Below are 15829 nucleotides of genomic sequence, written 5' to 3'. Positions count from 1 at the left end.
ATGAGTACCACGCATGAAATTGGTGAAATCACTATATTGTGCACCTGAAACTAATATAACACTGTATGTTAACTAACTGGAATTCAATAAAATAAAACCTCTTAAAAAAAATTACTTCCTATCTTTTGGCTTGAACAACTGGTACTGCCTTTTATTAAGGAGAAGATTAGAAGAGTAGCAGGTTTGGGACAAGTGGGTAAGGTTGGGGGAAATAGGAAAAATCAGAAATTCAGTCTGCAAAGAGAAATACTTGTTAGCCATATGAAGGGAAAAGTCAAGTTGGTGCTGAATGTTATTAGAGTTGGAAGTTTAGGGAAGAGGTCAGGGCTGGAGATACAAAGTTGGTAAACATCAGCATACAGAGTGTGGCTATTCAGAGCACTTTCCTAAGATCAAATCCTAGCTTCACCATTTAAGAGTGATAAAACTGGGATAACAGTAAGGGGAAAATATATACACATCTATATTTAATCTCAAACATTTCCAATTACTTATTTTTATGCATTTGAAGAAGCACAACCTTCATATAATAGCAAATTAAAAAACTACAAAAATACAGTGAAAAGTCTGCATATTTCTATACCTTTCATTGGAAGCTATATGCATATGAATTTCTTTTATATTCTTTCAGAGATATCTTAAGCACGTGCAAGCAAAGACTTAATACACATTAATTATTACCCTTTAAAATGCAAAAACAAATATTTCATACAAATACTTGATAAAGACTCTTTTATATTATGTTTTTTCACTTAACAATGTACTTTGAGTATAGTTAAGTATTTAAAGCCATAGTTCTAAAAAAAAGTAAAATGAATAAATAAATAAATAAAGCAAGCCATGGTTCTAGATGGCATTTCCCAGGAAGAAAATATAGAAAAAGAAGGTATTTTACTAAAATGAACCTAAACTGCTCGTCTAAATTATCAAGTGTGATTTAGGGTAATCCATAAAATTTTCAACATGAACAAAGTAAAATAGATACATTTATATGTAGCAAAGAGGTAAATAAGTAGAGTTCTAATATTCTTTGCAGAAATATATTTTCCATTTGGAAAGAAAAAAGAAACTGAGAGACCTTTTCTCCTTCATAGCAAAAAATCTGTCATGAAAAAACTCAGAGAAATGTCCAAAGCATACTCACACAGCTCTTGGTTCAGAAAAGACATCAGTATGAATGTGCATCATTAGGTCCCCACCGGCAGCATATTCCATTACAAAGCAAACATGCTCTTTGGTTTGGAAACATGCAAAAAGGTTCACCAAAAAGGGATGTCTTACACTATTCACAGTTTCAAAAATTCTTTTTTCACACATCAGGCTGTAAGAGAAAACATTTAAAAATCAATAGGTTTTTCAAAAAAAGTTCTGGTTGGAGGTAACATTCTTTAAAAAAATTACTGAACTCTAAAATAAGCAAAGTTCTTACCTATTAGAACTTTAAAACCATAAAATATGCCTTAGTTTTGCTATAAATGCTTTGAAAAATTTGGTCTACTTGATATATAAAACTTCAACTGAAATATATTAATGAAAACTCAGGGTGCCTTGGGGGCTCAGTTGGTTAAGCGTCAGACTCTTGATTTTCGGCTCAGGTGATGATCTCATGGTTTGTGAGTTCAAGCCCCAAATAGGCTTCTGCACTGACAGTGCAGAGCCTTCTTGGGATTCTCTCTCCCTCTGCCCTCCCCTGCTCATGCTCTTTCTCTCAAAATAAAAAAAGGAAAAAAGAAATATATTAATGGAAACTAAAATATATGATTAGAATGACATAAAAATTAGAGTTGACAACGATAGCATCAGAGTAGCACATACAGGGCTATTGGTTATAGTTAATTAAAAAAAGGCTTACTTGGGGGTGATTTTATTGGGAATTGGTGAGAGAATAGACTGACCTAAAGAATAATTTAAAAAATATAAAATTTGTGGTGAAGGTAATTTCAAGGACAGTATTTATAATTCATAAGCTATAGTATTCAAATATTTTTTCAAATAATATATGAAGTTAAAAGGTAAAGATATGATGCATAAAATTTTAATTTACAAGGCTGACTAGAAAATAAAGACGTACATTGAGAATTCTATTAATTAACATGCTTGAAGGAAGCTCCTTGAGAATGATCTAATTTGTAAAATCTATAGCAATCACAGGTTTTGCCTTTGTAGCAGCTTGTGACTCTTACAAGCTTCTACAAAGAACAATGATCAAACTTACAGACTCTGGAACATTAATTTTGCCTACATAGCAAAAAATACCTTTCTCCCTTTCTTTGAAAATATTTAGTAAATCCACCTGACTTTAGAACTCAAAGTAGAAGAAAACCAGGTCAAATATTATTCAAATACAAGTTAGAATTAACTTATTAATATACATTTTATTAACAATTAGATTATGTGTTTTTTTTTTTTAATGTTTGTTTATTTTTGAGAGAGAGACAGAATGTAGAGGGGAGGTGCAGAGAGAGAAAGAGAATGGTAGAGGATCCGAAGCAGGCTCCATGCTGACAGCAGAGAGCCCAACGTGGGACTCAAACTCAGGAACTGCGAGATCATGATCTGAGCCGAAGTCGGATGCTTAGCTGGCTGAGCCAGCCAGGAGACCCTATATTTATGTTTCTAATTAAAATAGACACTTTTCTGACCTTAGTGTTTTAAAAAAGTATTAATAATGCTTTTATTTTTAAATTAAAACATTTCTTAGATTTTTGTTATTATTGCTAATTTCAAAACACCAAACTTTAGCTAATGTTAAGAGGGAGGTAGATCCATTCTTCTTTCTTTTGGGTCTTTTAAGAAGGAGTTATTTAAAATTTTTTTTTTTTAACGTTTATTTTTGAGACAGAGAGACAAAGCATGAACGGGGGAGGGTCAGAGAGAGGGAGACACAGAATCTGAAACAGGCTCCAGGCTCTGAGCTGTCAGCACAGAGCCTGACGTGGGGCTCGAACTCACGGACCGCGAGATCACACCCTGAGCCGAAGTCGGACGCTTAAGCGACTGAGCCACCCAGGCGCCCCAAGAAGGAGTTATTTTAAAAAGGTAATTTTAAAGATAAGTATTTATTTGTGTATCCCGACTACCCAGGAGCCCCTGTGTTTGTTTATTTTTGAGACAGAGAGAGAGACATAGTATGAGCAGGGGAGGGGTAGAGAGAGAGGGAGACAGAGAATCTGAAGCAGGCTCCAGGCTCTGAGCTGTCAGCACAGAGCCCAACATGGGGCTCGAACTCACAAGCTATGAGATCGTGACCTGAGCTGAAGTGGGACACTCAACTGACTGAGCCACCTGGGTGCCCCGAAGGAGCATGGAATTTTTAATGCTATGTTAATATAGTTGTCTTCTGGATTATGAACTGAAACATCTGTTCAGTTTTAAATACTGGCAGTAAATCCAGCTATTATGAAATAGTGTTTAAACTCCATTTAATAAGGTCACATTCTAACTCTTACCTTCTGATTTCACACAATCTGTTTATAGTTTTATACATACTCAGAAACAGGAAACACCACTACAATTGTTTTAAAGCTTCAGGCTTATGTCTACATATATTTGGCAAGGTTTCTAAATGTTATTACAAATTAAGTCATTATTAGAAATAAATTCATAAAGGGCTTTTAAAAAGTTAATAGCTTTGATTTTCATCACCACCAAAATTTAACGGAAAGTAATGTCCAACTGGGATCTAAGACTGATAAGATGGCTTCCAAAATAACAGATTCACAAAATCAACCTAAATTTTGGGCACTGTAGATAAAATATTCAGACAAAATAAAAACAAAATGACAAGATGTTTGGGCTCAAGTAGATGGCAAACACTGTCTCTTCATTGTCTATATGGTTTATATTTATGGGTGAATCACTAATTCTTATGTGTATTAGGTATTAGGTTAGACCTGTGCTGAACATGTAAATGATATAAAAGATTGAGAATTGTTGATCAGAATGCCTCCTAAATGGCTTTAATGCCATTCACAGGAATGCTTTGATGAGGACCAGCAATACTGATGAAGACTGGATACATGTCTCAGACTCTTAGTTAAAGGAGGCAGGCTTTTTATAGACCACAATTGTCACAATAATTTAAAGCATTTTACAGCACACCAAAAAGTTACGCTGTTAAGAGTTAACTTTTCCTAGCCTTATCTAAATTGTATACTTCCTTTAAAAGTTCATGAAACAACTCAACCTTACTCAAAACTTCAAACTTTATTCCTTCTATCCAGAACATTTCCCTCTAAATTGTCATTTAACTTTTCTCCATATTCCCCAGTATCTTCCATCAGCCAAGGAAGAACACAAATCCAACTCTTTTATAAGGTCTGACCTAAATCCATCAGCACCCCATGATGCTCCCTTTTGAGCTGTTCCTGTCTGTACTGTTTATTTTAAACCAAGCATATCTAGCCTCTTTTATTTACATAACTAATCCACTTATGTCTTATTTCCCTAAGTGATTAGTTTCATCCTAACATTTTTTGTGTACTTCCTTATGTACACAAAGTACACTACCTTATGAAATGTTCTAGAAACTTAAAAACTTGTATAAATAGTTATTTTGGTCACTGGAAAACAACATTGTTAATAAAGCTAAGATCTTAGGATTGAATCATATTTATATATAAATTTTTAAATATAAAGGTACATATATATGTTTAGCTGTGCTTTTGTTCTATGACTGCAAAATGGTATTTCCAGCTCTATTCTGTTGTCTTGAAATATGAACTGGTAAGAAAAGGAAGCTGAGTGAGGAGGCACTACAGGGACACAAATTTATCATTCTTACTCAGGACTGGGCATAAATGAGACTCACAGAGAATGTTCTGTGAATGGTAGGTGGAGAATGTAATCTTTGTACATGAATTACATTACTTTGGAGTTAGCCTATAATTTTCATTTTAAAAAGAGGTTGATTTGGAATTTTCTATGATCTATTTTTAAAAAAAGAAGGCAGTTTTTGAAGTAAAATAATGAAATCCAGACTAGAGAAAGAAAACATCAAAAGAAAAACTGTCATTAAGTAGCATCAAATATTTTGGAAACATCGATTTAAAAAAAAAGTCAGTAAGATGTAATAAGATTGAATTCTATGGATCTATTAAAAGGATGAATTAGGAAGTGAATATAAAGGATTCTGTTTATTAGTTTAATTTGAGTTGTTTACTATTCAGAATTACAAGTTATAAATATGTATTACTTTTCAAAATATGTTGATTTTTTAATTTTCTAAGGTATTTCTTCTTGCCTTCTTTTTTTTTTTTTTTTTTTGGAGAGAGAGAGAGAGAGAGAGAGAGAGAGAGAGAGAGAGAGAGAGAAAGAGCGTGGGAGCAGGGGAGAGGGACAGAGTGAGAGGGAGAGAGAAAATCTTAAGCAGGTATCATGCCAGCATGGAGGCCAAAGCAGGGCTCGGTGAGATCTGATGTGAGCCGAAACCAAGAGTCAAATGCTTAACTGACTGAGCCAGCTAGGTGCCCTAATTGCTACTTTTTGATGCCTTCCTCAAATTTCTATCGAAATTTTCCATTTCTCTGTTTGTATACCTACTGGAGGTTATTTTACTTCCATGTTGCAGAATATATGGATTTATAACTGAAGTTGGGTAAGGATCACTCCTCAACTTTTCAACAAGGCTGGATTAATTTTCAGTAGGGGTAACAGCCTAGATTCTGGCTAAAGCTCCATCCTCAAATCTGGACATTCTTCATTAATAGTAATATTAATGTTATTCTGTTAGATTTAATTAGAAAGTGTTCTTCTGTAAAGACTTGGCTCAAAGTAGTAACAATGTAGCGGAAAGCTATACAAATCATCAGGATTAACAGAGGTAGTACCAGTATATTATTATTTTTGGAAAACAATGAATTTACCATTCATAGATCTGGAATAAAGGAAACATTCTTCCAGAAAAGAAAAATATTTGGCTCATCTATTATTATAGTTATCAACAGACTGACAGTGTGATTAAAGGTTTGCTTTAACCAATTATTTCTGTAAAATAAAAATATAGTTCTAAACATACCACATGGTACACAGAATACATAAATATTCAGCAAAATTGTCTCTGAATAGTTTTACATATCAAGAGTTTATTTTGATGTAATTGAGGGATATGAAAAACAGGTAAAAAATAAATAGGCAAATCCAAAGGGAAAAATTTCTTTTTTACATAGGGAAAACTTCATTTTCAAGATCTATCCTAATTTTTTTTTTTTTTTTTTTAAATTTTTTTTAACATTTATTTATTTTTGAGACCAAGAGAGAGAGAGCATGAACAGGGGAGGGTCAGAGAAAGAGGGAGACACAGAATCTGAAACAGGCTCCAGGCTCTGAGCTGTCAGCACAGAGCCCGACGCGGGGCTCGAACCCACAGACCGCGAGATCATGACCTGAGCCGAAGTCGGACGCTTAACCGACTGAGCCACCCAGGCGCCCCAAGATCTATCCTAATTCTAAGAACTTCCCATATGATGGAAAAAATACTAAAAATAGCAATTTAGTATGTGCGTGTATGTGTGTGTGTGTGTGTGTGTATGTATACACACACACACACACACACACACACACACACACACACACACACACACAATGGCATGTAATATAATTAAGGCAAGCATTACCAAAAAAATATGTTTTAAAAATATGCAGGTTAATTGAAGTTTAAAGATGTTCAGTGAATTGCTCTGGGGTCAAGTCCTTAATTAAGAAGGAACAACCAGAAGTAGATAAGTCAGTCTTCTCATTCTTAGTACCAGGCTCTTTTCATGTCCAGGGCTGTCTTCTATTAATATCAACTGATGCTCCCAAGTGGCTTAAAAAAAATCCTGCTTGTAAATATCAAATGGAAGTCTATTTCTGTAATAAATATGCCATTTGTGGGGTGTCTGGGTGGCTCAGTTCGTTGAGCATCTGACTTCGGCTCAGGTCATGATCTCATGTTCTTGGGTTTGAGCCCCACATCGGGCTCTGTGCTTACAGCTCAGAGCCTGGAGCCTGCTTGGAATTCTGTGTCTCCCTCTCTCTCTGCCCCTCCCCTGCTCATGCTCTCTCAAAAAATAAAAAGTTAAAAAAATTTTTAAAAACAGCATGTAAATATGCCACTTGTTATACAATTTTGTATTTAGTCACTTTGTTAACATAAGTCTTTCTAAAGCATATTCTCTAACCTAATTACAATATTGTCTCCAAAGTCCTTGCATTTTAAAAATTGTACATAAAGATGTATCAATATCAACTTACATTTATTAAACCCAGAAAGGTAAGATGCTCTGGTCAAAAAATACCGTTTTAAGAAAAATGAAAGAAAAAGTAGATATATGTGCATTTTATAAAGCAGAATACATTAACCATTCAATGAAGTTCAGGTTACTTGTAAACGACATTGTATTACTTCGGTAATATGAAATGGGAAATAGTTTCACCCGACCACAGATGAGTAACAATTCCTATTGCATCTAAACACTTTACCATCTCCAAGTATGAAAAACTTAACAGAAGTGGTTTAAACATTTCATCATCTTTCTTTGGTACACACTAACCTGTAAACTGTCATAAGGAGACGTTGACTAGAGAGAAAAATGTAATTAATGCCTACCTTACATCAAGTACAAATACATTAAGTTAGATTCTTCATGTATTATAGAAATGGAAAGTTTTGCTGTTATAAAATATACATCAATTTTCATGATCTTATGTTAAAACTTTAGAAAAATAAACAATTTCGTGAAAAAAAAACTAACCTGTCTACTTCATCTCGAGCCACAATATCTCCTTTCTTTAAGGCTTTTATAGCAAACATCTCGTTTGTGTGTTTATATTCAGCCAAAAGCACCTGAAATGAGATTAAAATAGGTACTTTCTATTTGAGTTATTACTTTTAAAGTCATTCCAAGAAAACTTAAAAAGATTACCTTTCCAAAATGTCCTCTACCCAAGACAGCACAACATCTGAAGTCTTGGAGATTAAACTGAAACATCTGTTGAGATCTGAAAACAGTATGTCAATTAAAAATAAGGAAAAAGTATGGGACCAAACATGAAGTACCAAAGCTGTATACATATTCTTTACCTTCTATCCTCAAGTTCTCGAACACCACTGTATCCTAGGCCTGGTTGAGGAATATCAGGCTCATATTCAGATTGAGATTTTGGAAGTATACTATTTCTGTCATTCTCAATAGCAAAAACAGCTTCTGAATCCTATAAAATATTAAATACTCATTAAATCATAGAAACATTAAGAAAACAACTTATTTGGTAAAGTTTAAAAATGTCAAAAGTCAATAAAAATATTAGTGAGAAAAGTAAAATCCAGATAATGGACATTCATTCTTAAGAGTTGTTAATTCTACATTACACTTGCCTAAAAAATTTGAAAAATGAACACATTAATCGTCACCTTCAATGAATATTCTGAAATTATGTTAACCAAGTTAGAAGATGAAGAGTGAGGCAATATACCATCTTATACCAACCATGTTCCTATGCTTTTAGCTTCAGCAATCTATTCAATCCCTACTGGCCCATGAGCATCCAGAGGTTTCATGTTTCACTCACAAGAAACATAAAAACATAGTTCACACACGCAACTTTTAACTGAAATGTACACCTCATTCACTATGATGCTTTTATTGGTAATTCATTTGGCAAAAAGGAATTATACGAGGTTTAAAACGCCTTGCCTGTCTCGGTGTATCCGAATCTCTTAATTCAGCAGATTCATCTACTTCTCCAAGGGAAGAGTCACGTGGTGGGGCCGGAGGAGGTTCAGGTTCAAGATCAAAGTCCAATTTGGTTACTGTAGAATCACTTATAGAAGATAAAGCAATTCACCAAAAACGGAAATCAAAAGTATATATTTTAAGTAGCTTTAAAATTAGAGCAAACTTTTTTTTTCTTTTTTTACTTTTTGAAAGTAAGCAGAACACTAATTTCAAAATACTCTTTAGAAAAAATCAGATTTTTACTAGACCCACTGTAAGCAGTATGCATGAATGTTACAGTAACTATTTTATAAAAGCGATGCTTAAAAATCTTAAGACACATACCCAGCTGGAGGTGCTAGTTCAGGGATGCGTACATCAGCCACTGGCACTGTAGCAGGCACGGAGGCTTGAGGGCTAAAGGTGCCAGAATGATTTACTGTTGGAATAGCTCTTCTCACTAGTCTTCCCCAAGTGGCAATATTAATATTCATTTGAGGAGCTCTGAGAAATGTTTTGCCTATGGATATTGTGAATAAAGAAAATAGAATAAGTAATTTTTTTATATATTACCAAAAGCCATAATTTAAAAATTCATATTCATTGGTTTATAATTTATGAAGAACAAACAAAATTTGTCACTTAAAAATAGTTCTTAACTATTTGTTATTAAAGGCTGGTGAAAAGTAGTGAAAATAGTTTTAAAAATAAATAGGAAGGAACTGCTTTTTGTTTTTTTTGTTTTTTTTAAGTCTAGGAATGATATGTGGCTAAGGTTTAAAAAACAATTCTCTAAAAATAAAAGAATTATCTTTTAGAGATACTAACTGTATTTGTGGATGAATCAATAGGAGGTCTAGGTTTGCTTCTTATAATCTGAGAAAGTAGTATGTGGACGGGCTATAGTGAAACAAAACTGGCCATGAGTTGAATGCTGTTGAAGATGAGTGATGGTACATTGTATTAGTCTGTTAGGATATGTTTGAAATATTCCTTAATAAAAAGTTAGAAATGAATAAAAGGAAAACAAAAAACAAAGTTGGGTATTACTTTTAATGTTGGTTTTCTATATTTAAGAATACACCAAAATAAACTGTATTTGATTCCTTAGTAACTACCTTGTTGTTTTGAAAAAATTTTCTTTTGTCTTTGGAGTTTGGGTCTTCTTTCAATAACTGGATTAAAAAAGGTAACCTGCAGTGAAGAAAATTCAAGTTGACATGAATATAGCTTTGGATTTATGCTTCATGAAATTCACTAAACTCCTAAGTATTGAAAACTTGAGAATCTTAGATATAATTTAAGCCCAACTTCTCATTTTCTAGGTGAAAAACCAGACCTAGAGAGGATGATGATTTGTCTTAAGGTAATATACTTGTGCAGTAGTAGAGTTGAGCCAAGGATTCAAGTTGTCTAATGTTCAGCCTAATTCTCTGTCTACTTCTATGTCATGCTGCCTACATATATAATTCCAATTATAGTGATGTACGTTTAATAAAATATATTTATTACCTCTGCAAATAAAGTACCCTGTGGTTCCAAATAGAGACACATGCCATGCCGTTGGTTGTCTAAAAAATCTTCTAACCTCAGAAATTTTACAGCACACAGAGATCGCCAATCACGCCAATAAACTGAAATTTCCAGTTCACGTGACTAGGATAATTAAAAAAAAATAAAGATAACAGAGAAGACATGATTGGACACACACTTGAATAAAATATCACAAAAAATATAAAATACAAATACATAAACAAAGATAACACACACAAAAGGTACACTATTTTAAAGAGTGCTTTGTAATGTTTCTCTATTATATATTATTTTAACAAACTTATATATTTTAACTCCAAGGAACAAATTTATATTTCCACAATCTCTAGCTAAGATATTCCTATTATAAAGAATACACATCTGGGACCAATACAGATGAATGACCACAGAGACTCTTTGCTATGCAATAGCTTCAGTCTTTCAGATTTTCCTTCTCCACTTGGTATCACTTGCTGAGCTGTTGCTGGAAGACCTCAGTGCTCTCCTCAAAGAACCCATTTCAAACTGTCTTATTTCCTTGTCCCCATGTTGAATTAGGGAAAGGTCTATGAATAGCATTTATCCTGCACTTACAGTGCGCCCCACACACTGTGCTAAGCACTTTAAAAGTATTATGTCATTTAATCTTCAGAAGAATACCACCGGGTAATAGGACTAGTGACAGCAGGGGCCTGTGCAGGTAGGGGGCAAAAGGGAAATTCAGAATAGTTTATACAAAAAGATATTCATTTATTACAACAGCTCCCCCCACCCCCTGGTTCTCCCTGCAAAAGGCAGCAAATTAGCAACAAACCGAATGTCCAAAAACGAAGGGACAAGTATATTATACCATATCCATATGAGGGAATTCTCTATAATCATTAAAAATAATGCTTATGTGGAAAAACATACTTAAGACTTTAATGATTATTTTTATTATTTTTAATTTGAGAGAGAGAGCGCGCGCGCATGTGAGCAGGAGAGGGGGCAGAGGCAAAGGGAGAGAAATCTCAAGCAGGTTCCAGGTTCAGTGTGGAGGCTAATGCAGGGTTCGATCCCATGGCTGGGGGATTATGACCTCAGTCGAAATTGGGAGTCAGATGTTCAACCGACTGAGACAGCCAGGCGCACCCCTTTTTTTTATTTTAGAGTGCACAAGTGGGAGAGAGGGAGGGAGAGAATCTTAAGCAAGCTCCATGCTCAGTGCAGAGCCTGATGTGGGGCTCTATCCCACAACCTTGGAATTATGACCTAAGCCGAAATAAAGAGTCAGACACTCAACCAACTGAGCCACCCAGGCACCCCCATATTTAAGGCTTTAACAATCAATTAAAACATAATTACAACAGTGTAGAACACAGCTTATAAGTTGGGGGCCAAGCCAAACTCTGCATATATGTTATAATCGACATACATTCTAATTAGAAAGCACCAGACTTTTCTATGATTTTGCAAACCATCTGCAAGAACAGATAAACATTTTTCTCCCCTTAGGCTCAACAAAGTAATAAACTACTTCTTTCATATACTAACTTTCAACTCAGGAACTTATGCCTATTACATAAGCTCCTAGGACTTAACAGATCTTTGACTTTAAATAATGAGTTGATGCAAATGAATATAAAAAACACTTAACAAAAAACAGAACATGAAAAAAAAATGAGTCAAGACACAACGTGCCAGGTCTCATCAGAAAAAGGTATCTATGGCAGTATGTGAACCAAGGGCCTCTTCATTTCTTCTGATACATAGTTACTGTGAGAGAGAATACTCGTCATTAAAGGGGAAGTATGAGTAGAGTAGAATTTTTTAAGATCAGCAAATGACATTTATTTAAGCTAAAAGTTTAAGTATTTTGGTAAATACATTGAATGGATAACTGAACCAGGGATTGGTAATTTACACTACACTGTTTCAGACTAGAGGAGAAGAGGTCTACTTCCTCCTATATTATTTTGCCACATCAAGGGGGAAGACCAGTGATGGATCAGACAGACAGATGCAAGGGGCATAGATGCTGGGAAGTTCTTACTTATAAGAAGTTGTAAGAAGTTCTTGCAAGAAGATCTTATACTTTCACGTTGCTAACATCTGACACATGGTTAAGTTTATATCTTTCTCTGGATGAGAAGAGGTCCAATCACCTTATTTATATTTATTCTAGCCACTCTGGTAAAACATACCGGCTCATTTCGTTCTGCTTTCTCTTCATTCCATGCCTTAATCTCAAGTGTGTTAGAAAGATCTCAGAGTTGAGATGGATGGTCATCTCAAGGCCTTAAGCTAGCTTTCCTAGAGTTCTACTTTGAGATTTTAGGTATAAATTTATTCACTTTTTGTTACTTTGCATTGTTCCTTGGGAAATAGAACTGTACAATTTAAGGGGGAGGGTGACTGTGATCTAGAGCAGATTATGTTATTTTATGTCAATACTCCAAACACTGTTTCATGGAACCCCAAACCTACTTCAGTCTCTAACATCTGGTGTGATTTGGGTAGGTAAAGTAGGGATACAGCACCTAAAAAGGAAAATACTTTTTATATAAAGACATGTCTCTAATATTTATAGAATTTAAACTGTAAGTGTGACTGCTCATCTGCTGGCAATTTTCCAGATGAAGCAGGCCAGTTCTATAGAGCTAGAACATGCTTTAAGTGATGTCAAACTGTAAGAGCAACAAAATTCTAGATAGTGTAAAACCACCACTACAATAGCTGAGCAGTATAATCTGAGCTACTGATGGGCAGCACTAGTAAACTGTCCCAATTTGTTCTTTATTTGGTCTTACGAATTTGAACCTAGGGTCAAAGAAAAAAACACAGAAGATCTAAGGCACCTGTAAGATTTGTCTCAAGTCTCCTTAAGGCCTTGAAAGTAAACAGAAAAAGGTAAAAAAGACATTGAATCAGCCCTACATGTAGGAGAAGAAGGAGAACAACTTAAAAAAAAAATGTGCTTCAATTTAAAAAACTTGGCACAAATCTAGCATAAAAAGACCTGAAGCACAAGGAAGGCTGAAGTTTCCAAATTGTTCGTGAGGAACTCTGGGACAATGGAGGCTATTTTAACTTTACAAAGGAAACACAGTGACATCTGTGGGACACTGTTAAATACTAGCTCATGGTAAGCTCAGTTTCAACAACCGAATGTACCACATTCCTTTTGATGACATCTTCCTATCTTTGCTAAATTGGGTTTTCAACAACTGATTTTTTCCACATGAAAAATCAATGTGTAAGCATGCTGTGTTCACGCTTTGAGAAGTTATGTAGTATACAACAAGCAGACATACTCCATTAGTAAGTAACTGGTTATGCAAAAATGAAGTAAAAATACTGTATTTTCTTTCAATTTTTTTTTCACTCAAAAAGTACTAATTAGTTAGAATATAAGTACTAAATAAATATTTTTTAAATACTTTTTAAGTTAGGTATAAATTATGAGAACAATTTGACAATAAATTATATTAAATAAACAAGTTAGGTATAATGACAAATAAAATTGTGACATAAAATATATATGATATTTTGACATATGTATATACTATGCAGATTCCTCCCATTTAATTAACACATTCATCACCTCAGTAAATTGCATTTATATAGTGTTATTAACTACAGTCACCATGTTATACACTGGATGCTCAGACTTTATTCATTTTATATCTAAAGTTTTTACTTTTTTTTTTTTTAACCAAACTCTCCATGCTTTCCCCACCCCCTATCTCTCGGCAACCACTTTTTTTTTTTTACATTTATTTATTTTTGAGAAACAGTGAGACAAAGCGTTGAGTGGGGGAGGGGCAGAGAGAGAAGGAGACAGAATCTGAGGCAGGCTCCAGGCTCTGAGCAAGCGGTCAGCACACAGCCTGATGCGGGGCTCGAACCCACAAACCATGAGATCATGACCTGAGCTGAAGTTGGACGCTCAACTGACTGAGCCACCCAGGCGGCCCTTGGCAATCACTTTTCTACTCTCATTTCTAGGTGTTTGACTTTGTTTTTTTGCCTTTTTTTTTTTTTTTTAAGATTTCACATATAAATGATACCATGTAGTATCTGTCTTTATCTGGCTTATTTCACACAGCATAATGTCCGCCAAGGTCCATCCATATTGTTGCAAACAGCAGGATTTCTTCCTCTTTCTCATGGTTGACTAATGTTCCATATATATCTCACATCTTCTTTATCCATTCACCCCTTGACAGGTTATTTCCATAACTTGGCCATTGTGAATAATGCTGCAATGAACATGGAAGTGCAGATACCTCTTCGATATTGTTTTCATTTCTTTTGAATATATAACCAGGAGTGGGATTGATGAATCATAGGGTGGTTCCATTTTTAATTTTTTGAGAAACCTCCATACTATTTTTCATAGTGGCTGCACCATTCCCAACAACACTGCACAAGGGCTCCCTTTCCTCCACATCCTTGTCTGCATTTGTTATCTCTTATCTTCTTGGGAACAGCCACTCTAACAGGTGTGATAACTGTGATAACTCACTGTGGTTTTGACTTGCATTTCCTTGATAATTAGTGATGTTGAGTACCTTTTCATGCACCTTTTGACTATTTCTAAAGAATGTCTTCTTTAGAAAAATGTCTACTCATTTTCTATACATTTTTAATCAGATTTTTTTGCTACTGAGTTATATGATTTTTTAATATATTTTGAATATTAACCCCTTATCAGATACATGATTTGCAAATACTTTCTTCCATTCTGTAGGATGCCTTTTCATTTTGCTGATGTTTCCTTTGCTGCACAGAAAATTTTTAGTTAGTACTTTTTTTCTTTTTTTGAGAGAGAGAGAGTGAGAGACAGAAAGAGTATACACACGTGCTCAAGTAGGGGAGGAGGAGAGGAAGAGGGAGAGAGAGAATCTCAAGCAGGCTCCACGCCCAGTATGGAGTCTGACACTAGGCTCAATCTAACAACCATGAGATCATCACCTGAGCTGAAATCAAGAGTCAGACACTTAATGGACTGAGCCACCAGGTACCTCAATAAGTAGTTCTTAATAAATGAAATTGTTGGATATTTCCTTTGGCCTGGACACACTGTAAAACAACAACAACAACAACAAAAACAAAAAACCAGGACACTGAGGATGCTGTGAACCAAGAAAGTTTGGGAACCTCTAATAGAAGAACATGAAAGCTAGTCTCCACTGCTGAAAAGAAAAAAAAAAAAAAAAAGGAGGCAAGACGAAGCAGAGCATGGAATATTCAAGAGCCAAGAAAAGGTAAGACTTTGTAAAGGTACAACACGGTAGATATCATATCAATTGGTCTTCTATTTCTTCTTTAATTGGCCTTCTATGGGCTTCTGAAGACAACACAACCTTGAGAAATATCAGTTAAGGTCATAGAAGCAAAGAAGCTGCATACTCAAACAGTCTGAATTTTAATAACTGGCTATTTATGGAGGTGTGATTAAGGTTAAAGAGCCAACAAGGATGAAGCAACTGACATCTAGCAACAGCAGAAATCCATTACCACCCCTTGCCTCAATGTGTACGAGGTAATAGTTGTCAGAATCCAATGAGAACTGGACCTTGGAAAAAGGGACTGTCCAACAGGAGCTGTAGCCATAG

At 34.8% G+C, this 15829-nt stretch overlaps 1 protein-coding gene across 6 annotated transcripts in view; it reads right to left on the bottom strand.

Annotated features, from left to right (window-relative positions):
• Positions 1 to 15829, bottom strand: part of PKN2 (protein kinase N2) — a 129236-nt gene that overhangs the window by 16910 nt on the left and 96497 nt on the right. For 5 of the 6 annotated variants that reach the window (XM_042952655.1, XM_042952657.1, XM_042952658.1 and 2 more), the window contains exons 9-16: positions 10209 to 10352; positions 9815 to 9890; positions 9042 to 9216; positions 8676 to 8802; positions 8063 to 8193; positions 7905 to 7980; positions 7734 to 7825; positions 1145 to 1321 (exon numbers count right to left, since the gene is read on the bottom strand). In XM_042952655.1, coding sequence (XP_042808589.1) covers positions 1145 to 1321; positions 7734 to 7825; positions 7905 to 7980; positions 8063 to 8193; positions 8676 to 8802; positions 9042 to 9216; positions 9815 to 9890; positions 10209 to 10352 — 998 coding nt within the window. The remainder of the gene's footprint in view (positions 1 to 1144; positions 1322 to 7733; positions 7826 to 7904; positions 7981 to 8062; positions 8194 to 8675; positions 8803 to 9041; positions 9217 to 9814; positions 9891 to 10208; positions 10353 to 15829) is intronic. The other variant, XM_042952659.1, reaches the window with a different exon arrangement.

Source organism: Panthera leo, chromosome C1 (genome assembly GCF_018350215.1).
Source record: "Panthera leo isolate Ple1 chromosome C1, P.leo_Ple1_pat1.1, whole genome shotgun sequence".
In the NCBI taxonomy this organism is placed as follows: Eukaryota; Metazoa; Chordata; class Mammalia; order Carnivora; family Felidae; genus Panthera; species Panthera leo.
This window is presented reverse-complemented; position numbering and strand designations above follow the sequence as displayed.